Source organism: Mytilus trossulus, chromosome 10 (genome assembly GCF_036588685.1).
Source record: "Mytilus trossulus isolate FHL-02 chromosome 10, PNRI_Mtr1.1.1.hap1, whole genome shotgun sequence".
NCBI lineage: Eukaryota > Metazoa > Mollusca > Bivalvia > Mytilida > Mytilidae > Mytilus > Mytilus trossulus.
In genome coordinates this window covers 35,652,923-35,679,398 of record NC_086382.1, presented here as the reverse complement: position 1 = coordinate 35,679,398, position 26,476 = coordinate 35,652,923, and the positions used below count along the sequence as shown (strand labels likewise).

The 26,476-nt window shown below is 30.9% G+C and overlaps 1 protein-coding gene across 4 annotated transcripts in view; it reads right to left on the bottom strand.

Moving 5' to 3' along the window:
- Window positions 1–10,088: 10,088 nt before the first annotated feature.
- LOC134686205 (con-Ins Im1-like) overlaps window positions 10,089–26,476 on the bottom strand; it is a 41,481-nt gene continuing 25,093 nt past the window's right edge. For 3 of the 4 annotated variants that reach the window (XM_063545882.1, XM_063545880.1, XM_063545881.1), the window contains exons 2-3: window positions 20,645–20,878; window positions 10,089–10,495 (exon numbers count right to left, since the gene is read on the bottom strand). In XM_063545882.1, the coding sequence (XP_063401952.1) occupies window positions 10,302–10,495; window positions 20,645–20,873 (423 nt within the window). In that variant the 5' untranslated portion in view covers window positions 20,874–20,878 and the 3' untranslated portion in view covers window positions 10,089–10,301. Of the gene's footprint in view, window positions 10,496–20,644; window positions 20,879–23,086; window positions 23,183–26,476 lie in introns of those variants that run through there. The other variant, XM_063545883.1, reaches the window with a different exon arrangement.

Sequence of the window (26,476 nt, the reverse complement as noted above, 5' to 3'; positions counted from 1 at the left end):
TAGGCTATCTAGTTTAAAAATTGTGTTTTGTGACCTGACAAACCAACCAAGAAGGCCGCTACTGTTAAAAATAGAACATGAGGTAAAATGCAGTTTTTGTCTTATAACTCAAAAACTAAAGCATTTATTGAGCAAATCTGACAAGGGGTAAAATTGTTTATCAGGTCAAGATCTATCTGCCCTGAATTTTTAAATGAATCGGACAACTTGTTTGTAGGTTGCTGCCCTAAATTGGTAATTAAGGAAGTTTTGCTGTTTGGGGTTATTATCTTGAATATTATTATAGATAGAGATAAACTGTAAACAGCAATAATGTACAGCAATTTAAGACTCAAAAATAGGTCAATTGACCCCCTAAGAAGTTATTGTCCTTTATAATAAATTTTTATCAATTTTCATAAAATTTGTAAATTTTTACTAACATTTTCCACTGAAACTACACGGACAAGTTCACTATAGATAGAGATAATTGTAAGCAGCAAGAATGTTCAGTAAAGTAAGATGTACAAACACATCACAATCACCCAAACACAATTTTGTCATGAACTGTCTGCTTCCTTTGTTTAATTCACATACACCAAGGTGAGCGACACAGGCTCTATAGAGCCTCTAGTTTATATTCCCGCTTCCCGCATCCGGAAATGTAATCATGTCCATTTCCCGCACCGTTTTTTTTGTAAATATTATAAAAAATATATCAACATTTGTTTTTAAAATTACAGTCTAACCTGTATATAACGATTTAAACATAAAAGCACACCACCACACTTCTTAAATATCTCTGAGAATATTTGTTTCAGCATGAAACCTATTTATCCAAAGAAGGAGTTCTCCGATATAAATTTATAAAAGCGGAAATATATACCGGTAAAGAACAAAGCATTCAATTTGGTTTCTTTTTCCCTTACTTATATTCCCTAACAAAATATGTTCGTTGTTAGAATAAAGTACAAAGAACTTCTGAAGGATTTGCCTTCAACGGCAATTATATTGTATGCTGGCGAAACAAAACTATCCATAGCCGCTGCATGTTTATGCACCTGTCCTAATTGATTCAGGGGCCTGTCGTTCAGCTGTTATCGTTTATTGATGTTGTTCATTGGTATTTTCCCGTTTGGATATATAAATTAGATCGTTGGTTTTCCTGTTTGAATTGTGTACGCTAATAATTTTGGGGCCCTGTATAGCTTGTTGTTTGGTCTGTATCAAAGCCCCGTGTAAAAGGTCGTACTTTACCTGTGTTTGTTATTATCAGGTTAAGAACAACCCTCCCTCAGACAAGAGGTCATTTTACTGATGTAGAAAAGAACATATAAATACCAAGGATTTGTATAGTTCTTCTATTCAAAACCTTTGAAAACTTAGAATTTTGAACTCAAAAAGAGGAGAGTAACATCATATTTTAAACAACTTATTCTAAAAGAGGGGTCCACTTATTTTGAATAATATTAAATTGTTAAAGTAAATGTGTTAACATGGTTAAAGTCCAGGAATATTGCAAATTCTTGGACATGTTTTGACCAATAAATAAGAGATAGATGTATAGTTCTTTGAGAAAATATGCGCCCTTTTGTACAAACAAATATATTATAACTTATATTGATCACTCATAAAACATGAAAAAGGGATATTTATTACATTAAGGAGTTACCCTCAAACGGAATATGACTTACATGGAGAATTGTCTCATTGTCAGTCACACATACAAGATTTAATTATTTCTTGGTGAACAGGGAAAAAATACATATTTCAGAAATTAAAGAAATGTCAAAGTACAAGTGATCAATTAAGTTTTAATATCGTCGAAACCTACTATTTTATGTTTACAAAAAAAAATTATAATCGCTCGCCTTTACTTTTCAAGCTTCGCCTCAAGAATTTGCAGAATAAATATTTTTTTATTCAAATTTTCAAATCGCTCGCTCGCCCCAAATTTTGGAGTCAAAAAATCCGTAGAACAAGAAATTAAATTGGTGTGGCCTAATATTACTTTCAAATAAGAAACAGACTCAAAATTTGTAAGCAATAATATACATAAAACTAGTATCTCAATTGTTTGTAAAACAATTGAAAGGTCTTTCCTGTAAAAGTGATGTTTTCGTAATGTACTTTGTACGACCTTTCGTTTGATATACGACAAGCATACCTTCTGAAACTTTTCGCTTTTTACACATAATGACCTCATCCGCCTACATTTTTGAGATCGGAAGTATGATATATGCAACACAGTGTAGATGAGCTTTCTTTTGATATGCGACAACGCGATGTTCTAGAAAGTTTGATTTTTGCACTTAATAACCCTGTCCAAGTAATTTTTGGAGGTCGGGAATTTGATATATTAAATGTACACTTCATGACCTTTCATTTGATATACAACAACCCTATCTTAAAAGAAAATTTATTTTTTGCACTCAATAACGCCATCCAACCCATTTTTTTGGAGACGTCAATTTGAAATTTGAAATGTACACTTTATGTTCTTTCATTTGATATGCGACAACCTTACCATCTGAGAATTTTTTTTTTTTGCACTAAATGACCCGTCCCCCTGGGGTGAAAAGGGTGTTTAAAATTTTCATTTATAAGAAGAGTTTATTTAGACCTTCAATTTGATATATCAGATGACCCCATTTGACAAAGTGCAAAAAATTATGCAATATCAACTATATAAATAGAAGTTATGAAACTAACTAAGTCAATGCAAAACATGAAAATTTCAAATTGAATTTTTGACGGTTTTTTTCCATGGAATGTTTTGGCATTTGGTTAAACATATAACTATGTTAAACTCTACATTTTCTAAAACATTTTAAGTTGTAAGCTGTTGTTGATTCAGAAATACACGCCTCCGCTCGCAATACTTTGAACTGCATTATCTCTAAAACGACAATAGATATCTCAAATCTGTTAAATGATAAATGATCTACAGTTGAAGGACAACATTATAGAAAAAGAATTGGGACATTTTCAAAGTTCACCAAGGTCACAATTAATCATCAAATATATGATGCAATACCAAACTTAAGAACCAGAAGTCGTAGAGACATGGGACTAGCAACATTCAACTCAGGACCACTTGACCTTTCAACTATCACAAGGTCAAGGTCATAGTACAAAAATGTATACTGTGAAGGTCAAGGTGAAATTTCATCATGACCTGACATTGACCTCAAACTGAAGGTCTTGTATTACTGATCATCTTTGCAGTTTATAGTAGGTTGATATATGTTACCTTTAAAAAGATATCTTAAAAAAACAACGAGGGGGGCCATGTTGAAAAAAATCAATATAAGGGGGATAACTTCTCAAGGGGATGATGAAATCCTACAAAAGTTCATCTGGTACAACTTCATGATGATGTCTATCGATGGTTCAAATTTGGTATTGATAACTGCAATAGAAGCGGTAAGAGGGCTTGCCAAAAAAATGCTGGAAGAAAAAAAAAAAAAAGAAAAAAAACATTAGAAAAACAATAAGGTCTTTCCTCACGTAGGGGAAAGACCTTAATAACACAGTGAAAATTCCGTACAGCAAAGTGATAAGAAAACCCAACCTGTATTAGATACTTCCAAAGTGTTATCAAAACTATATACAATGAGAAGATATACATGTATTGATGAACGCATAAGATGCAAGGGTCCAGGTCCTTAAAATACAACACACGTCGTATGATCTTTAAATACTAGTATACTGAGTATGTTCTTTCCCTTGTGGGGACTCAATGGCCAAGTGATCTTATTAGTTCTACTACTGTAACCACTAGTCAGTCAACACTGAGGTTGTCAGTTTGATCCCGTTCGTGCGATTGCACTCGACTCAAATCGTTATTGATAGGAATTGTCAGTTTCTCTAACGAGTACTCCGGCTTCTTTCACCAAAAAAAAAACTGCCTACCACGAAACAGCCCAAAAAATGCGATAAAACCTGTCGTTTAATTACACAAAAAATATTCCTTTCCCGTATTACTATTAATGGATAAAATATTTGCATGTTGGCTAATGAACGCATAGCATAACTGGGTCATCATATCAAGGGCTCTGCTCATTAGATTGTCGATTGATCTGGACTAATTTCTCCCATTTGCTTCATTTGCAAATCTGCAATCAGATTACTTCCATTTTTATGATGAGTCATGCGGGAAAATTTGTGATTAATTACAACATATAAAAGTTGCTACCTTTAGTACTTTTTGTGACATTTTGTTTCGTTACGTTATTCTCAACTAAATGAAACGAATTAGCTCGCCCCTACAACGTACAGGGGTTTACATTCGGTTTTATGAAAGAAAACGTATTTCCAATTTTATTATTTGCTTTATTTTTGCTAGTGAGTATGTTTGCTTCTTTTAAGTATATCTTCTCTTAGTGTGTTGATTAAGCATAAAGTAGTATAACAAATTTGGACTGACTAATAATTACGAAACAATAATAATAAAAGGATCAGGAGAATTGACTGCCAAAGTTATTGATTTATCAAATCTCATTATGGCTACACTTTGAAACCAAATTCAATGCTTATCATTCACTTAATTTATGAAAATGCATATGCTAATATTCAAAACACGCATGCTACGAATTTTAGTCCGTATGCCATTTGTCTTTAACTAACATGTTTTAGGGAAAACAAACTTGATGAGATACTCCGTTTCACTAATAATCACGCAGTTTTCTTCCAGATTTTAAAGAAATTGGTATGTTTTATGCCAATTTGGACATTAGGAATTCCTAAAAATTGACCTAAATACCCCATATAAAGCATTTAAAGTTCACGAAATTCCCGACACTATTGTTGATTACCTGAATGTTATTTCTTTATAGATAGATAAAATTTTACCTATAATAAACGATTGTTTTTTTTATATGTTAACGATTTTACAGTTTAACATTAAAAGGCTTAAGACGATTCAATTTTTGTAACGAGAAAACATTGATATAATACAAACATATCAGTGTAGCTTTCACGTCATTCGTTGAACACAACTGCCATGTAAATGAGAGCTGTTCTTGCTGTACTCCTAATTTGATGATAACTGTCAAGAGCGATTCAACTGCAGTTAATCGTGTACGCTACGGAAGTCCTTAGATAAAATTTTGAAAATCTATAAATTAAAATTGATGCTACAAGATCGAAGGGTATCTGTTAAGGAACGAAGTTAACTAAACATATTGATAGGTTGTTGAACTCCTTATAAAGATATTTAATGTTTAAAAGATGACAGGAAAATGCTTACTCGGACGTTTACCATACATTCGTATATTTAGATTGGTATTATTTTGGGCTCAAATCGAAAGAATTGAAAACTAGAATATGTATAATATTTGGTAGTTGATGAAGTTAACTCTGGAAAAGAGCTTCGGTTGCAATTTGTTTTTTTAATGAAATTGTGAATTTCATTATAACATTCAGAACTCAATGTAACTATAATAAGAAATAATGTGTCCCTTGAAAAGAAGTATTTAAATACTTATGCATTATGTTCATCACATCAATTACTGATTTATTATTTCACAACTCGAGAAAGTTGATTTTTTTTCTTCACCAAAACTGGACAATAAATCAATACGTGCAACTGAATGTCTTTAAACTAAATGACCGTCATTAAATGTTGTTTTGACTTTATAAAAATGTACAAATACTAATCTGTTTGTGTAATTAAAAGACCAAATTGAGAAATATTCGTATCTTCCTGAAATGAATGAAGCTTTCTAGTCATTGATAAAGTCATCATAGATAACAGGATTACGATTTAAACCTTTCAATCTAGAAATATCGTCTCAATTATTTGAAATAACTTCGAAATGACTAATATACAACCAACATGTACTGTGTTACTTAAACGGAAAGCATTTCAGTGCAAATTTGAATTAAAAAAGTGCAATATTAGCATATTTGCTTTGTTTGTACATTACTGTACGTTGACGTATAATAAAATGGAAAACAGAAAGCGTGTTTGTATCTGAAAAAATTAATAACTCAGGATAAAACCAGTTTAACATAAACGAATTTTCATAAGGCTTCGGTTTGAAATGTTGTATTTAGTATGTTGATGTCTGGGTTTGAAGTGCCCCATGTGAGCTGATGCCATCACTCGTCGTCTCTCGTCGTTGTCTTTCGTCATAAACTATTTTAAAAAATAATTCTTCTCTGAAACTACTTGGTCAAATACCTTCAAATTTTAAAAATGTTCCTTGGAGTATCTAAGGTGTTTACAAGTTATATCCGATCTTTCATCCATCGACCAACATGGTTGCCAAGGCTAAAAATAGAACATCTGGGTCAAATGCAGTTTGTGGCTAAATCTAAAAAACGACAGCCTTTAGAACGAATATGACAGTGATAAAATTGTTCAATTGGTCAAAATCTATGAGCCCTGAAATTATCGGACGAATGAAACAACCCATTTTTTGGTTGCTGCCACTGAATATTTATTATTGTAAGGAAAATTTGCATTATGTTGTTATTATCTTGGATATTATGAAGATAAAAATAAACTGTAAACAGCAAAAAATGTTCTGCAAAATAAGATCTACGAACAAGTTCCATGACCAAAATTGTCAATTGACCCCTTAATGAGTTATTGTCCTTTAAGGACAATTTTACACAAATTGTTTTTAATTTGAAAATTCTTCTGAAATGAATTTAGTATACATTTTGTAGTATATTTCCTTGTAAGTCAATAAACACAGACACTATGACTAAAATGGAACATACGGGTAAAATGCATTTTTTTGGCTTTTGAATAAAATTGGACAGATACAATGAACATTTAAATGGGATTTTAAACCTTCATTATATATACAATGATCGAAATAATATGCATATATTTTCAAGAAAAAACAATTTTGTATCCGCTACATTATTGCCAAATATCACTCTGTTTTAATCTTTTTAACATCAGTTAACTCCTTTCTTCTAATAGAAGTACATAACACTACAGAGAGATAAATCTGTAAAAAGTAAAAACACAAAAATACTGAACTCCGAGGAAAATTCAAAAAGGAAAGTCAAAATCAAAAGGCAAAATCAAAAGTCCAAACACATCAAACGAATGGATAACAACTGTCTGTAAAAGTCAGCTGAATATTTTAATAACGTCCCATTGTGTAGGAAATATTAAACTTCCCAATGATACAAATAAGAATTTGCCAAATAGCTTTATATAAAGGCGAAATTAATATACCGAAGTTCGAACGTCATAAATTGATTGAGAGAAAACAAATCCGGTTTAAATAAAAACTGTCAGCGGAAAACAAATGAACAACAGTGCCGGAACCCTTAAGTTTAATAAATGCCGCTAACATATATAGAAACTAACTATTTGATAACAACTGTCATGACTTGGTACAGAATATCTTAAAAATAATGGTGAGTTGAACCTGGTTAAATGGCTAGCTAGCTACTGCTTGTTAACAATGTTAAAACATATCGCTGAAATGTCAACACTACGTGATAGATGTACAGCGCAAACACACGCAGGATCTTTCATCACAGAGAAACGCACTTACAAATAATATAACAGTCGACACAATAATATTAATATAATGGTCGAAACTACTTGCAAACTGCAGAAAAAACAACGAACATACTCCATTGACGACAAACACCACACGTTATAAAGTAATAAACAGTGATGCGCTTACGTAACTTACATGCAATCTCGGACTTAATACAATTATTTTCACAAATCCAGATATCGTCTAGAGAATTTTCATGAAAATGTCGTTATATAAAAGCAATTCTATAAGTATTTGGACTACAAACGAAAAGACATATCAGATCATTCAACCGAACCCATAAAAGAAACAACAAGAATAAATACACGAACGTTGGAAGTACAAAGTACCGAGACAATATGACTAAAATGGTATTGAAAGACAAATTCATAATTATTCGGATAACGAGCGAACAGACAAATCACATTATTTAACCGAAACTATTACAGAAACATAAAAATAAATACACGAATGTTGGAACAAAGGATATTCATGACCATGCTGTTCAGGAAGGTCAATTTCAGAATTATATATAGTTTTATGAAAAAAATGTGTGTTTTAAGTTTTTAATATTTTTATATATTTGTCAAAGAATCATAGTAAATATTTTGTAAATATTTAATAGAGCAAAAACGAGCCGAATTAATTTTAATCAATACTTTATTGCCCATGCATTAGTTACGTCTGTTGTGTACTTTAGATGTAGATATAAGAAGATATTTATAATTCAAGTCACAATTTTTAAAAATAAACCATAGTAAGTCAAAGTACGGTCTTCAACATGGACCCTTGTCTCCCACAGAACAACAAGCTGTAAAGAACCCAAAAAACTACTAGACGTGTTACTCAATGCACAAGAGAAAACCAAGTGTCTAATATATATATGCACTAATTTATGATATTGTATTTGAAAATCACTTAAGGAATGTAAGAATGTACTCGAATAGCCTTTTATTTTAAATTTGTGTTTTTTTTAATTTAGTATATATAATGTGTAGGTGTTCTGCAATGTTCAAATTTAAGACCGGAGTTTTGAAACGGCAAGTTTTAAATTCACATTTTTTTTTGGTTCGGAATAGCCACATTGAATTTTTCTTAGATTTCTTGTTGATTTTTTAGATAATATCATAACAGTATGTCAGAATTTTCCTGATACGTCTGTTGATACAGTAAACAACAACATGCATTGTAAATTCTCACGCAAATAAATATTTGTATTCTGTACTTGTGAATGACCAATAAAACAATACTAGAAATTTATTAAAAAATTGTTATGAAATTGTCCGCAAATTTACATACCAATTTATGTTTCAGTCAATGCTTTTGATCTTGATATTTGATTAGGAATTTTCCATTTTAAATTTTCCTCGGAGTTCAGTATTTTTGTGATTCTTCTTTTTTCAGTGGAAAACGTATTTAGAATCAATGCATTTTGAGATATCATAAAATATTGTAGTTTCAGTTGTAGTTGGTTTTTCTTTGCTTGTTTTTGTTTTTGTTCTGAAGATGATTTACATCAACTAGTGATATAACCATGAAAATGAGAGCCGTGGTGTAGTGGTTAGTGCATCGGACTACTAACACAAAGGTTCCTGGTTCGATTCCCGTTTGGGATGAAAATTTCAGGAACCCAATTTTCGGCTCTCCCTTGACACCATTTGCAAGTATGGTCTTGAGGAAACGATGATAGTCCGTCGGACGGGGACGATAAATGGCTGGCCCGTGTTAAGAGAGAGCCACATCTCTTGCACATTAAAGACACCCTTGTAGATTTCGAAAAAGAGTAGGCTAATGCCGCTACAAGGCAGCACTCGCACCCGCAAAGTGGAAAGGGATTAATATAAGTTGCAAAACTTGTTTCCCAATCCACTATACATAAATATGTTTAAATTAAACCATGAAAAATGTTGCATCTAAATAATCATTTATCTGTTTGCTGTTAAACAGGTAAGTAGTAAGATCAATTATCAAAGCCTATGGATATGTATTCCTAAATTGATATTTCGTCATAGACGACCTTCAATTATGACGTGGAGTCCGGAAAAATGGTGTGCAGTATGATAATAGCACTAATGTTTATATCAAACGACAATAGCAGTATGTTCTTATTTGAGCATTATAAAAAAATGAAAACATGTCTGCACATTAACAAGTCATAACAACATTATCGCGTGAATATTGATCAAGTAAATTGCAAAATTGATGACTTAGAATACAGTTTACCGAAATCCATAAACATCAAATCGAATACTCTGTGTTTGTTAACAGTAGTTACACTTCACAGGTGCTATCATTTCAATAGAAACTAGTATCCCTGTCGGAAAACCTGAGTTCAAATCAGTTTTTATGTTCGTGCTACTTAATGTTTAGTTCCCTGCAGGGACTGTAATCTTTTGCTTTGTCAATTTTTTTAACCATACATTTGTACATGTAGGATTTTTCATCTTTTTAATTTATGATTCATGTATCTTTTTTCATTTATGATTCGTGTACCTTTTTTAATATTTTATGATATGAAACTTATACTATATATACGCCGATGTAAACTGTATATTCATTTGAAAAGCTGGTATGAGATAAGAAAGCAACAACACATTTGTTTAGTGTGTCTTTTGTGTAAGGTGCACAATTGCGTTCATACAACATGTACTACAGTTACCATCACATTATACACTTAAATGTCTCGAGATAATTCAATTATACAAAAGTTGGTACAAGGACAATATTCTGGTTTTACTAACACTTCTGTCTTTTTATGTAGATAACGAATTCCTCGCAGTACATTTTCGATGTTGTCGTCTGCTGCTGTTATGAATCTTTCTTGTCCAAGAGACAGTATTGTGAAAGCTCATCTAGACTGCAATGATTGTAGCAACATTCACATACTATTCCTTGGTACGAACTTCCATAATCATAAAATCTTTTACTCTTTCCAAGATATGATAGTGCATTTCTTTTACCCAGGATTTGTCCTTGTAGTGGTGAAAACCTTGGGAAAATATCTACAAAATAGAAAATAAGCGCATTACAACGTAGAATGAATTTGATGTGTAAATTTTATTAGTATGATCTGAATATTGTCTCGTTTTAATGATGCACGTTATTATGCTCTGTAGAATTTAAATTAAAGAAATTGCAAGCATAAAACTTTCTAATATCCTTTACTTAATCCATTTTTTTTTATTATTTTGTGCTTTAAGTTGATTACATCCAAGGTGTCTTGATTATATCTCTTTATCACAATTACTTTTCTGCGACATCATATTTCAATAAGTTTCACTAAATAAAATATTGAGAAGGTAATAGGAGACTGTTTCAAAGACACGACGACACGACCAAAGAGAAAAAACGACGAAAACGTGAGAAATGTGTACTAGTTCAGTGAAAAAAAGTCACGCTTAATTTTGAAACATATGAATAAACTATAATTAAACATTAACATAAACATTAAATGAAAAACTAACGAAGGCTCGCGGCTCCCGGCAGACGCACAAATGCGGCGTGGTTTAACATGTTTTGTGATATTTTAACACGTTTGAAGGGATAAACGAAGCACACTTACATGTTATCTGGTTTTTGTTTTGAATTAACACGAATAATTTGTATAATTCAGAAATGTAACGTTAACGATAGTTCGATCTGCATAGTCATCAGAGCAAATAAAGTTCAGAATGGAAATAGGGAATGGGTCAAAGAGACATCAACCTGACCAAAGAGCAGAAAAGAGTGGAAAGCTACATAAAGTATATTCGGATTTAGTTTAAATAAGGTATAAGGTAAATAAAAAGTATAGAGAAGTGTCACACAACTGATACAGGTAAAACTTTGTAAGCATTTTTCCAAAAGCCCTTAAAACCCTGGTACAGTCCAATACTTTTATAAGATGATAGTTCCGATTAAAAATTAATAACAATTTGAGACATAGTAGTATCGGTTTTTCAAATATTTATTGTTTGTCCCGTTGAAAACAAAATTAATACAAACTCTGTTAGAGCCAAAAAACGGTTCAGTAATGTAAATACTAATAAAGTTTTGTTTTGCAAATTACGTGAAAAGAGCACAATATTTCGTATCTACATACTTTGATGCATACAACATATTTCCAGTTACTGGTTATAACAATATCATACAGTCACATGATAACTCTTCTTCAAAGTCTATAAGCATATTCATATATGTTCTCTAAAGGGAATCGTTAAGACTCGGTTATTTTTTTGTAAACTGCAGAAATTAAATGGCAATTACTGTTGTACTTATTTTAAATTCGTTTAAATTTTCAAGACTGATTTTTTTAACGATGCAGCTATATAGCATTAAAATATCTTTCTTTTTTACATTTTATTTTCTTTAGTTGGACATTGATGAACATGCTCTCATCTTTAATTTGCCAGTGTTGTTAGCTGAAGTGAATTAAAACAAAACACTTCTACCTATCTTAAAAAATTGTTTTTTTGTGCAGCAGTGCACAATTTGGGTGAATATACACTGGCTTAGTTAGTGTTATATAATTTAATTTTGAATATATCATGTGTTCTGATTGCCTGACCTAATAGACATAATTTTGTCATGTGACTGTGATTTCACCAACATTTTTTTTTATGATTAACTCCTTACAAATCGAATTAACAATACAATTATTAGGATAGACTGTAATATATTGTCTGTCTATTCGAAATTATCTTTAAATTTAGTGCACACTTTAAAATAACAATTTATATGGATTATTCAGTGTGCGCCTTCTTTTTTGTTATTCTTTCAAAAACAGAAAAAAATATTGAAGGTATTCGTCAAATAATGTGTATAAGTAAATTAAAAGCTTCAAAATATTTCTAAATTTTCAGCATAAATATTAGAAAGACTGAATTACAAATTCTAAAGCTTGATATTCAAAAGTTTTCACAAATTTATCAACAGCTTCAAAACATCCCACATTTAGTTTTAGAACAGTTGATAAAAATACGACTTATCTGTAATATTTTCTTAAAAATTATTCAGTTACATTGCCCCACTTTATTTCATTTACCATGTTGACCTTAGTTTGCACCCTTTACCTTTCAGATTTTGTTAAATAAAGCATAGACAATACAAAATGACAAAATCATTTTTCGACCAGACGCCTACACAATTGGACATTAATTCATATGATTACAGTTGTCAACTTTCTTTCTGTTTAGAAAATTACTTGTCGTTCAATAACCTCAAAAGTGAATATTTTCTTATAGTTTATTACATTGTTTCCTACTTAATGTAAACGGTCCCTAAACGTTACCAGTTATTTTTATAGACTAATGTTCTAACTTATCGTCATTAAGAATAGAAATGTCGTTATTCCTGCTAATATATGAATATGGGGAAACACCATCCATTTATTACAAGGTACACGAGAACTTAAAATGGCTAGATTAAGTATTTGATCAGAAATGAATATGATTAAGGTTTACACAAATAGCCACATTTAAAGCGTTACTGAGATTGAAAGTATAAAACAACAATTTACACATAATTAAAGATGTTTTATTCATAACGTTTTAACCAGTGCAATATGACGTATGAAGTAGGCCAGATGTGTATCGCTTCCTTAAAATATTTGTTCATGTTAACCACAAACAAAAGTTTAAGAACTAAGTCGAATATATTTATATTATTAAATGTAGTTACATAATGTGATAGTAACCTCATACAATATATTGGAATGGAAATTCCATATGGAGTGAGAACGAAGCTCTAATGTCCATGTGGAATTTATTGACCCCACATATATCGTATAAGGTCACTATTAACACACTTTTAAACGAATATATCTTACCGACTATCTTAGCATGTTGTATTTAGACTAGTGTCCTATCAAAGTGATCAAGTCTTCTATACCATTAGTATTAAGAACCTATTTTCCTTGGTCTATACAAAAACAAATAACAATAACAGTCTGTAAACTTTAAATGTGTTTTAAGAATTAATTTCAATTGTGTATTGTCCATTTCTTCGTCTGCTGAAACCTTTCATAGGTTCCTTCAACGCCGAGTTATTTTAATTAAGGGACGTTATACCACTCCTCATCGTGTATTTAAATAAGCCCCGCCTACTAACCCACTAACCTAATATGGAATATAAGCGGTCTTTACGCAGTTGCTTTAACAAATCATTTTCCTAAAATAACTTACATGATTCCTACAAAGTTATTAAAGTTTTGTTCTATTAAAATTCTTTAAAAAAGTATCTTCATTAGCATAAATGTATTATTGTATTAAGCGTACCAGTTTCATGCAGGTTCTCGAAAAATGATCGAATTTCAAAAGTCGTCATTTACACCGATCAACCTCGGGTAACTCAATAAAATATGCTGCGTGGGAGTATGATTGAAACAGCATACACATAGTTGCGAAAATACACATTATAAAGATTCTTGCAATAAAAACCATTCTTATTTGTCAATGATAGGTTGTCTACTATGCAATATCTATTGACAAGATTTGGTAACTTTGTAAACAATTAGTTCAATAATAACTGTAAACCTCATTAGTTGAATTACTCTTTGAACACACAGGAAAATGGATTAGGAAAAACAATTAGTTGTCCTGACTTTATTTTGAAATCCTTTTCTAAGTCATGCTCTAAATATTGCACGTGTTATAAGTGAAGTTAGAACTGAACACAGCTGCTCAAATACTTGAAAGAATTGTCATATCATTTTTCGAATATAATTTTCTCTAAGTATGTAAGTGTTTTAGCATAAAACTTGTGACTCAGATTGATAGTTGTCACATACGAGTTATTGCGACATATTCTTATTTCTATTAACTGCAATTACGATTATACACAAGGGACGTTAATGTGGATGTGCGGTCTGATACATTCATCAATGTTCATGCACATATATATAGATGTTAAAAATATGCAACACAAGACAAGATAACGGAAAAAAATTCAGAAAACTATAAATTCGTTTTATCCCTCACTAGTTAACAAATTTTGAAATAACACGGTCTATTATATCTGAACATCAATTGAAATGAAAAACAAATAAATTATTAAGTCATTTTCAGTGTAACAGTTGATGTTTTTATGTATGCACTTCGGTATATAAACATGATAAAGAACTGGTCAGTCAATTTGTGAAAGTTAATTAATATGAGACAGGAATTAGCTGTGAAAGGGGACGAAGTCTGTATGATTTATTTTTTTATTTCATTTAAACTTATTTTAACTTTAACATCTTTTAATTCGAAATAGAAATACCGCAACTTTTCCGATTTCAGTTCTGTTATTAGAGATTTTAGTAGTGACTTTATTCAAGTTATGACGTCATATTCAATGAAAACAAAGAAACTATCATCAGGTAACGTTTTTTTATATCAAGAATTAATTAAAAATACAATTGGTGTTGCGTTCCTTCCTATATTTTACTAGACTGATGAATATATATATTGTACGCAAAGTCTCATGCAAATGCGACCAGACACAGGAAGTAGGTTTCTGCGCAAATACGGGAAAATAAAAAAGTTTGAAAATAAAAAATAATAACGATTTTGAGGTCATTAGTAAAATAATATTTTTGCGGAAAATAAAAAAAAAATCAAATATTTTTTTAAATTTTCAACCGTAATAGGAGACTTAGTCCCCTAAATATCTGATAAGTCAGTGTTCAGTTGATATATACTTGTTCATATTTACAACTTATTGAATTGTCTTAAACGTACTTAATCAGCTTCCATCACATTTTGTGAAGGTATTTAAGTGAATTGGAAGTATTATATTCTTCTGTAAATTGACTATTACATATATATTGTTCGTAATTTCAGATGATATTCAGATCAAATTGACAGTTTTAGACTAAATTTCATTTAGTTTTGTAGCCTTTGTCCGATTACACTAATCATCTGACTTTTTTATCCGTCTTATTCAGATCTAAAATATACTTGTCACATACCAGCTAAGTAAGCTGTTAAATAAACAGATTTGAATTATATTAGAGAATATTGATGGAATTATTTAAATATCTAATGAGGAATTATAAAATTTGTCTTCCGGTATAAAAAGCACAATTGATGTCTATGCCATGGTGAACATGACATTGAATTTTAAAACAATCCTTTTAGTTATCACTTGCATCATATTATTTTTACAATGTTCTTTTCCTGTTAGATTCTTGTTTTGTTAAGATATACCCAATATAATAAAAAAAAATGTGAAGTTTTTCAACTGTGTCCCCATATATATGAACTGTTATTAAGTATATCACAAAGATTGGCGTATAACGACGGATACATATTAAAATTAACCGGTTGATTGACAGAATAAAAAATCAATCTCTATGCAAAGTTTATCTAAAGTGTTGAACGGATAAAATGTATTGATGTATTGTTTTTTTTTTTTATTGTAGATAGTTTTTCAATTCTTGTGCTTATTTTCATTATACTATTGAATTATTGAGTCCTTTTACCAGTATTAACCAACACTTGCTATTTCTCACAAAAAAAACAAACGTAGAGAAAATTGAATGCCAGGATTTTCATAGTATTTCAAATTATAATAAGAAAAATGACAGCATCCCATTAAATGATAAGCACATCCTACATTTAGATACTATAAAGAGTTTTAATAAAACTACAATCCTTTACAAAATGTTACTCCTTAATGGGTATCTCAACAGCTGTACAAACAAATGTAGATTAAGATCTCAAATGTCAACCACTTGTCATTGATGCTAATGTCGTGAAACGGTATCTGGAACAGCCTTTAATTGCTCTTTTAATTAACAAATAAAAGATTAAACATATGCAATGCTTGTGATGGCCTTGTTCAAACAGGTTTATTGAGAAGTTTAGATTTTCAAAGCTTGTTAAATAATTTGATATAGGTTATTTAGGCGTAATGTTTTTATTTTTAGAAAATTTAATTAATTGGATGGATGGATTGGCCTACATTATTTAAAGAAAACTAATGTACTTAAAGATAAATTGATTGAATAAAGTTTTATTGCAGATGTACTACAAGATAGGTTGCAATGTGCCGTTTTATAATCTTAAGAACTATTTGTATTTTCATTGTAAGTAACCGGAAATGAAATCACCATACATCGCTTTTGGCCAATCACAACATTTATTTGTACGTCTTTATAAATCATATCTAAAAAGATATAAGATTCTGAAACGGTGAATTATTTCAATTAAAACACTGCTAAAATTTATTCATTATTTTTTCAATTTTCTTTATGTAGTAATTTTGTCTTACTCTGTAGGGTATGAATAAATACACATTGCTGTGCTTATTACATGTTTAGGGTAATGTAAACTAAACACGTGTCTTCAGATATCCCTTCCCTTGAATTGAGAAAAAAATAAGAATTGTGTCAGTGATATTGACTTGACCAAAGAGCAGAAAACTATCCAAGGTCATCATTTTGGTCATCCACACAGCAAGATAATACGCACTCGGAAGCAGTCCGAGTCAAATGTTCGATAAGGTAACAGAAGAATGACAACGATGTAGATAAATCAACAAAGGACGACTAGCAGTCACTTACATGCCAGCTCCAGATCTCAAGTCAAATGATTCAAAGAGTATGCCTTATTGATGTCGTTTGAGTGAAAATCAAGCACAACCCATCCATAAAATATTTGAAAGGGAACGTAACCCGTACCATGCCAATAACTGATTTTAGCACCACTTGAAGATTATTATTGTTTAAAGGGAGCAGACAATTATTGTTTTCAAATGTTTTTAAATCGCTCTTAGTTTTATGGAAAAATAACAAGCTAACTATATGTCATTCCTACAAGCATAATAGCCAAACAAATAAAATGATCCGTCTAGCGACAGGTCAACTTATTTGCATATCGATTATCATTTCTTTGTTCAGATTAGTAACAACTAAAATATTTTGATAAGGGACAATTTACAGATTAACATATTGTACCGACACTTGTCTGTTGTTGACGTCAGCGTTAAATTCTCATTTAGAAGTCTACTTTAATATATCATTTTCTTAATGTTGTCCTTGGGTTACAGTCTTATTGAAGATTATTTCAAACTCCCTTATCAATATACGCAAACGTCCCGTCGAAAGTCTATATAGTTCTCTTCTGCCAATATGCGTCATCCACCATGAACAACTGACTGCCACAGTAACGTCAAAAGTTCTGACAGTTGTGCTAAACACGCACAATCAACCAACCACTCATTTATGTACCAAAAAAGTGATGTAAATTAAATATTTCATTGACATGAAAAAGAAAAGAAATAAGTGGTAAATATCATTAAGAAAACAACCCAACACTACAGAAAATTAATTTTGTTTAATTGGTTAATTATGTCGTCATCCGCATACAGTATCTAGCAGTTAATGGACCTGCATGTGACGTCATCAGGGTAAACAATATGGTTCTACCTGCCATCATTGTTATTATATATTTTCATTGGCTTTTCATAAACTTCATTCCAATACGAGAATTCAAAATGAATAAAATAATTTCAAAACTAGATTAAACTTGATAAAAGATAAATAATTTGTTTTCCTAACATTATCATCAATGCAAACCACGCAGAAACCAGTGTGGGAGAGATTTGAAATTTACCTAATGAGTATGATAGTTATACAACGAAAGATGATATACGGTAATTGAATATTTGCCACGGTAATCAAATCAGATTAATGAAATTATAAACACTTATCATAAAAACCAGTATGTATTTCCTTAAAGTTTACTTCCTACCCACAATCAGGACGTAACAGACATTAAGCTATAAATAGAATGCGCCAGACTAGTTAATATCAATTTATGATTTGTAGGCATTAATTTACAGAAAGGAAATACAGACCCAATTTCTTTAGACATTTGAGCCATTAATCTGATTTCCAAGCACCAACACAAAAAGACTTACAAAAGCATGTAGTCAGATGTGTGGCCTCACAAGGAAAGATGACCAAAAGATTTAGTTTGAAGCAAATACAAAAGTTCGAATATAAATGGTTTGGTAATGATACCAAAAGAAAGGGAAAGCATCTTCCATTTTCCTTGCAATAACCATTTGTGTGATACTTTCATGGTCAAATATAACGTTAGCGGTTCATCTCATTTATAGACACGAAGTAAGATGGGAAACATGGCTTGCAATGATTATACACATATAAGACAGTAACTATTGGCCAAATGAGTAAAACTATATATATATAAAAACAAAAACTTAAAATATCAGATCAGTTGAGCTTTTATATTGTTCGAACTATTTGCTCTCATACATGTCTGTCTGAATTATACCTGAACCCATGGTCTTTGAAATGACCTAGATAATCACTTTCATTGACCAAGATAATATAATGCATGAACAAGTTTAAGTTTAAGAAAATATGTACACTGCTCAAAATAAGGGGAGTGGTAAATCTGGTATTGCTTATATTTTAATGTAATATAAGCCAAGTTTGAATGGGATAACTATTTTATATCTCAGCTAGCTCTTCTAGATTAGATAAATAGCCATTTAAACTTCTTTCCTTAGCTGTTGATCGTTTTTATATAATCAACGTTCGGTTTGTGGATTATTTCACCAATACAAAACAAAGGAAAACATTCAAAACAAGGAAACGCAAACTAGGGATCAGATCACCCTTGGTAAAACGAAGGAACCAAGATGTAGTTTTATGTACGAAGTACGGTTTAAAAGTCCGCTTACATTTAATTGTCCATGGAATATATAGTGTTTTGGTTGTTTTTATCGGTTATCGGTTTACCGCTCCTTTGGTCTCTAGGTAGCGTGTTTGACTCCAATATAGGAGATCAGGAATCGAAAACCGGTCGAGTTGAACCAAAAATTCAAAAACGGTTATTTTCTGCTTTATTTGCTAAGAAGGCAGCATTAAATTTGCCGGTTAGTGATCAGAATAAGGTGCCCGGGTAGATTGAAATATCTTGCGAACTTCTAAGTCAGTAATTAAAACCCGGATTAATATTCGTAATTGATTAATATGCTCTAGTTATGTGTATTGATTTGATTTGGCGCTGAATATTTAATGAGCATTCATCACAATCGTCATCGCTGGTTTTCTGTTTGTTTGGGATTTATTTCTAAATTTTTATTGTTTGGGTTTTTTTCTGTGGTATTTTAGGGTAGTTTTATGATAATTCTTTTATCGCTGTTTGCATACCAGTACTTAGCCAAGTCATGAAAATAATAAAATTGATTGTACTCTGTAATAACATTAACAGTACCAATTTTCCTGCATCAGATGCGCATTTAGACAATACATGTCTCTTCAGTGATGCTCGTAGCCAAAATATTTGAAATCCAAATTTTATATAAAAGATAAAGAGCTATAATCCAAAAGGTCCAAAAAGTATAGTCAAATCCGTAAAAGGAATCAGAACTTTGCATGAGGGAGATATACATTTCTTAATTTTTAATAATTTCTAGCAATTTGTAACAGCAAATTTTTATAACTCTTGTTTTTCACATAGCTTAGATTATTGGTTTTCCCGTATGAATGTTTTTACACCAGTCATTTTTGGGGCCCTTATTAGCTTACTTTTCAGTGAGAGCCAAGGCTCCGTGTTGAAGACCGTACTTTGACCGATAATGATTTAATTTTACAAACTGTGAATTGGATGGAGAGTTGTCCCATTGGCACTCTTACCATATCTTCTGATATCTTAGCAGTGCAGAATAAGATAAAATAAACATAAAGAATAGAGAATAATTGAATGCTGAAGATTAGAGATGTTAAATAAATGTTATAGAACAAGCATATGAATACCCTTATCAAGGCTCACATATAACTAAGTGCAATTGGAAATTGTTGAGTTGACTTCATGTATATTATAATGAGATGGGGGAGAGGGAACAAAAACAAAAAAAAGGAAAAACACATTCAAACATTCAATAAAAAAAATGAGAAAAAATAGATTACATTAAAAATAATCAGATAGTATTTTTTTTAATTTCAAATTACTTGACACTCATGATCAATTCATATCATTAGTATCTGAATTGTTATTATTACCGTTGCAGATATATACTGAAATGTACCTTCTTTAAATAAGTATCTCAAAGTAACTTTATTTACTCTTGTTTTTATCGATTGTTACACAAGAAGGATAAATAAAATAGATAGAAAATGTGCATAATTTCTGCAAATAGACGTTCCTTTAAGTACTTACCTTCATTAGAATTTTTATGGTCAACTGAGCGCTTTTTAGGTAGACTAAACTTTCCTTCACACACAAGAGTAACGACAAGCGATAATTCGTCTCCACAAATTCCATCTTTATGACCGCCATACCGTTCTGTCTGTGACATACAATACTTTTCAAAACCAGCAAGTACAGGCCAAATGAAAGCATATATCACAAAAACAAAAACAAGAAGCCAAACTGCATATCTGGGCATTTTACCTAAAATTAGAGAGAGAAAATCATCTGAGAATTAATTTGGGAAGGATAATACGGGGTGATTACAAGGGATAGAAGTTGACAGCTGAGTCTTACTAATTCATACAGTATGAGATTTGCATAATGATTAGAACAATCTGATTAAGTTACTGTAACTGACCGTACGTGATGTTTGTAATATATACGGATCATATTTTTGATTCGAGCGTCACCGATGAGTCTTTAGTCTTTAGCGCGTCTGGTAAATATAAAATTTTAATCTTGGTATCTATGATAAGTTAATTCTATTTCAAATACTGAAAAGTTATTTTTCTTAATTAAAGTTACGTTTTGTAACCGTATATATATATATATGTCTTACATGCCTAATTTCAAATATTCCTTTTATTATTATAATTTAAGTAAAAAACAAAATCCTGGTTTAACATTTCGTAAAGTATGTACCGGCTCATCGGGTGTCAATTGTGTATATAATTCCCGATCCTTTATTTTCGGTAATCAGCAGGCTCATGATGTTATAATGGTTACATTTTCATCGGTTTTCTTCAAATGACATATATTTAAGACCTCATCGTTGGTACATACTTGCTGCTAATTTTGGAATCCCGAAAAGTTCGTTATCAAAATGTTTATATTGTGTATTAAATGAGATTTTATTTTCATTCATAAATTTGAGAATGGATGTTTGTATTTGCATAGAGATACCAGTCTTGATACAATGTAACAAAACTAATAGATGTGATTGGATATTTTGAAATTTCCAACGTAAAGTCTGATATCTTTTTGTTGTTTTTCTACAATAATGTCTTCTTTGTTTTCTACAGTAATTGGTTTTAGTTGTTAACTGTGTTGTTATTTGTTTGAAATTGGTAAACGTAATGTTTCAAAAAATATGGGTATATAAAACCAAGTCCAAAGACAGGAGTCTAAAACTACATATGACGTGTTTTGCTGTATATCATATCTGTTTTTCGTTAATTGTTATATTTGTCGTCAGTGGAGAATTGTTTCATTGGCAATCATACCACATGTTCTAATTTTTTTATTAGCTAATTTACAAAAAAAATTATCATTCAAAATAAGAAATGTCCACTTTAAGAAGTAAAGCAAGATGACTCGACACATAATTGATTTATTGATTTGTTTCAGTTAATTCTCCGATGTATCCAATATGTAGTTTAACCAAAGTCTGAAGGCATTGATCATGTTAAATGACGCCTTTGATCTCTTATATTAAGTTAAATCTCCATTAAATTAACAAACACCGATTATTTTATGGAATATTAGCTACTTTATCTCGAGCTTAATGTATACCCTACAAAAGGTCAAGAATGGCATTGTCATTATGATTGGCTAATCTCTTCCGTTGATCAACCGACAGATTGTAACTCATTTCTCGTATTAGCTTCCAGTAAAGGTCATGGAATAATTTATGAGTGTCAAGAACAACTCGTTAGGTCACATTAAATTATGTGCTAGGTTATTACAATTTTCACTTTATTTTAGATATTTTATAGATAATCGTAGTCATTTGTACATTAACCGAAAATTGTTTTATTCTTGTGTATTGATTCGATTACAGGTTAGGTATCTATTTGTCCTCATTTTACACTACAGCAACGAATCATTTTTTCTTCAAATCGATGTCCAATGCCAGGGCGTTATAAAATGAAAGTAATACAATACTAAATTTGCAGCGAAAATGTATAAAATCTGAACCAGGCACAAAGTAACAAAAAGTAAAATAACAAAAATACCGAGTTCCGAGTTAAATTCAAAACAAAAAGTCTGTATAAACAATTGTCATATTCGTGACTTGGTACAAAAGACATTTTTGTAGTTTTTTACAAATTTGGCAGATTTATTTTGCGGTTTATATTCGGCAAAATTCGGCATCTGAGTACATATACTAAAATTTAGCATGCAAATTTATGCAAATAGATAACGAATTCAAATCAGACTATGTTCATGTTGAAAGTTTCAAGTTATAAGTTTAAATATCACTGCCTTGACATCTTGAAAAAAAGATTAATGAAACAAACTAATTGCGAAGAAAAAATTCACATTTGTTTCTTCATAATGGATTTGATTCAGATTTTTTTCAAATAATTTGTAAAAAAAATAATTTGATACAAAACAGCATTTTTGAATAAGGATCAAATTAAAATATGTTTTTAAATTATGATTATATAAAAAGAACAACACACTTACCAATTGATGAAAATACAGAACCTAGTGGACAGAACAACTTTTAAAAAATTTATAACCTCTTTACATTAAAGATTTATATATTTTATATTGACATCGATTTTATCCAAAAGAACATCTTTTATATCACTAATAAATATCACTGTGTCATCAATTGAAATTATATGTTTTTGTTTCGTTTCTATAGCGATTCTTATTTTCTACGAAGGTACATACATGAAACCTATATTTATCTGATGTCGTATGCTTTTGAAGATAGATAAAATGACAGATTTTTTTCAAGTCATGTAATTCCGGACCTTAGTATAATGATATCCTAATCATACATTTCAAATCAGTATATATATATTTTTTTTAAATTGACATAGATATTTTATCAAAAATATTCTTGTAAAGCATAAAACTTCAGGAATTTGGAACTGTTTTGAAAAATACGAAAATTTGGAGAATAAAAAATCAAAACAGGTTTTTGCTTGACCTTGGTGAACATTGTTTTCGGGTCAGGATTGACAAAGAGAACAAAAAATGGACAAAGAATTTGCCAAAAAAATAGTATCAAAGAAACGATAAGGCTACAACAAAATATAATAAGTAATAAACTAGAGGGTCTAAAGAGTCAAGGGCCGTGGCAATGAAAGTATCCTAGGATATGTCCTAAGATAGGTCTTAGGACATTATTTAGGATGGTCTTAGGACGTGTCTGAGACATGTCTTAGGATGTAAAACAAAGCTGTCTTAGGACTGTCCAAACTACGATGATCCTAGTACCATTCTTACACATTTATTTAATTAAAAATATACATGTATGTGGAGATTTGTATGACATATATTGAATTGTATTTTAGAATATATATGTAAAGAGAGGCAGGATGACTCTTATATGGAAAACAATTAACGCAAAATAAAAGTTTTTACGGAATTCTAATAAATACATGTACGTTATTAAATATTATAAAAGATATATATGAGGTTAACACGAAAACAAAAGAAAATGCTTCGTTGACACGGTCCCTGTTTCGCTCACCTTGGTATATGTTCATATTAAACAAGGCGACGGACGACGGACGCCAAGTGAAGAGAAAAGTTCACTTGATCCTTTGGACCACATGAGCTTAAAACAATAGTGAATAATATATAGTACTTGAATATAATAGTCGCTCAAAATTAAGAAAAGAGAATAATAGGCAGACAAAATCTGGAATAGAGAAAATTACTTCGATTTGAAGGAAATTTATTTCAGTTTTTTCTGTGACAAAGTACAAGCATGTCGGTATTGCAACAATGCATGATTGACATAATCCCGGGGACATAATAAACAGATAGGTATGAAAAAGAAAAGATATAGGGTATTCTGTATCAGACGAAAGAAAAACTATTACAGTGTTGAATCCAATACATATTAACAGTGCAAGCAGTATATAATATCTACATTCAGCAACATTTACCGTTAAAATGAAAATGCCAATGATTATAAAAACATTTTACCGTGTAAAAAAACTTCGACCTTAAACAATGGAAACTTACACGTTGGACATAAACTATTTTGCCGATGAAGAAAATTAAATTATGTCACTTTTGAAATAAGTTTGTCGATAACGTAACTTATTCTGACGGTAAAGAAAAGCGAATTCGATCACTTCTCTGTTACGGGCTCTACATGTAGGCAAAAAAGAGATGTGTGGAGTACGTCAACCAGACACTAACCCATCAACACAAGAAAATCAAAACTTATCAAGAGGAAGAATGTTAATTGTGATAAACTATTTGATTCACAACGATTATAACTGTAGCAATCATCAAAATTACTGTTATTTTTTAGAGATAAAGATTAAAAACTGGTCTTCATTATATAGTTTGCATGCACGAAAGTAACTTTCATTAAATAATAGACTTGCAGTATATTGTGACATGTCTGGTTTTGTACATGGATTATAACGACACAAACAGCAAACTTTATAAAGATAAGATCAACATGACCTAAAATTCTTGAATACAGAAAAAATATGCATGACTGGGTAATTTTTTTCTCTCGCAAAATAGAAAGAAAATAAAAAATAATTAACTACAGGATTGACTATTAGAGCCGCCTGAAAGTGAATCGATATAGTTAGAGATGAAATTCACCGCGCTTGTTTCCCTTTTAACGTTAAAGTTTCTGTTTCATTGATAATATATTACAGTATTGGGTTTGTCAAAAACGACAAAAGAACGATTGCGTTAAGCTTGGAACAGAATATCTGAGTGAAAATGTGTTCTAAGACATGCGGTATATGTATATTCCTTCAAATTGTTATTCTTTCTTTTTATATGACTTTGTATTTGCTAGGGCCAATATGCCTTAAACTATAGGACATCATTAAAATGTAAATTTGGCGAGTGAATCGGTCCAAAATATTTTAAACACCTTAATATTCTTTGTACAAGTATATTTACTTCCATGTGTGATAAAGCAAGATTATTTATTTCCAACTTATACGGGGACCGAATAATTATCGACAACCCGCCCCACCTGAGAATCAACTGTCGTTCCCCCTGTTATGTTATTGTATATATATTTATTGAGAAACTACCCCTTTACATCGGAAGCAAACACCAACAGGGTACTAGTGTTTGTGTCATACAAACTATGAATACAATACATTCAGTATACATAAAAAACATCACTATCATTAAAAATGTCAATATATTCCTTTAACTATTTTAACATCCAACATTTGCAATAAAAATTCATATAAGTGAATAAATGAGAACGTAATTCGTAGGTTGCGATATCCTGAACATTTTTTTTAAAAAGATTACACATATATAGATTTTTTCGAAAAAAACATATTCACATAAACTTGGCACAATTTCAAACTTAAAATAACTTAACCTAGCCGTATTTAAACTTTTTGAAATTTTGAATCATCAATGCTCTTCAACTTTGTACTGTTTTGGCTTTATAAATATTTTGATATGAGCGTCACTGATGAGTTTTATATAGACGAAACGCGCGTCTGGCGTACTACATTATAGTCCTGGTACTTTTGACAATTATTTAGACTTTAATGAGTGAGGGAAGATATTGTTTTCCCATTTCATCAACCTTTTTTCGATTATCATTACCGAACAGAAAAGCTATGTCGCCGATGTTAAATTGAAGTTTGTTAAAGCGAGGCAACTCTGGGAAAAACCCGCCACTAAATTATAATCCTGGTACTTTCGAAAACTATTTAGACTTTAATGAGTGAGGTAACTCTGGGAAAAACACGCCGGTTCCTGCATTTATAACGAAATCGTGCAATCGTTCTCGAATATCAATATATGCTTGGCATTCTAATAGCACATGCAAAACGGATGCTTCAGTACAACACGTTTAACATGCAGTACTATCTTTCAATTTCTGCTATAAGC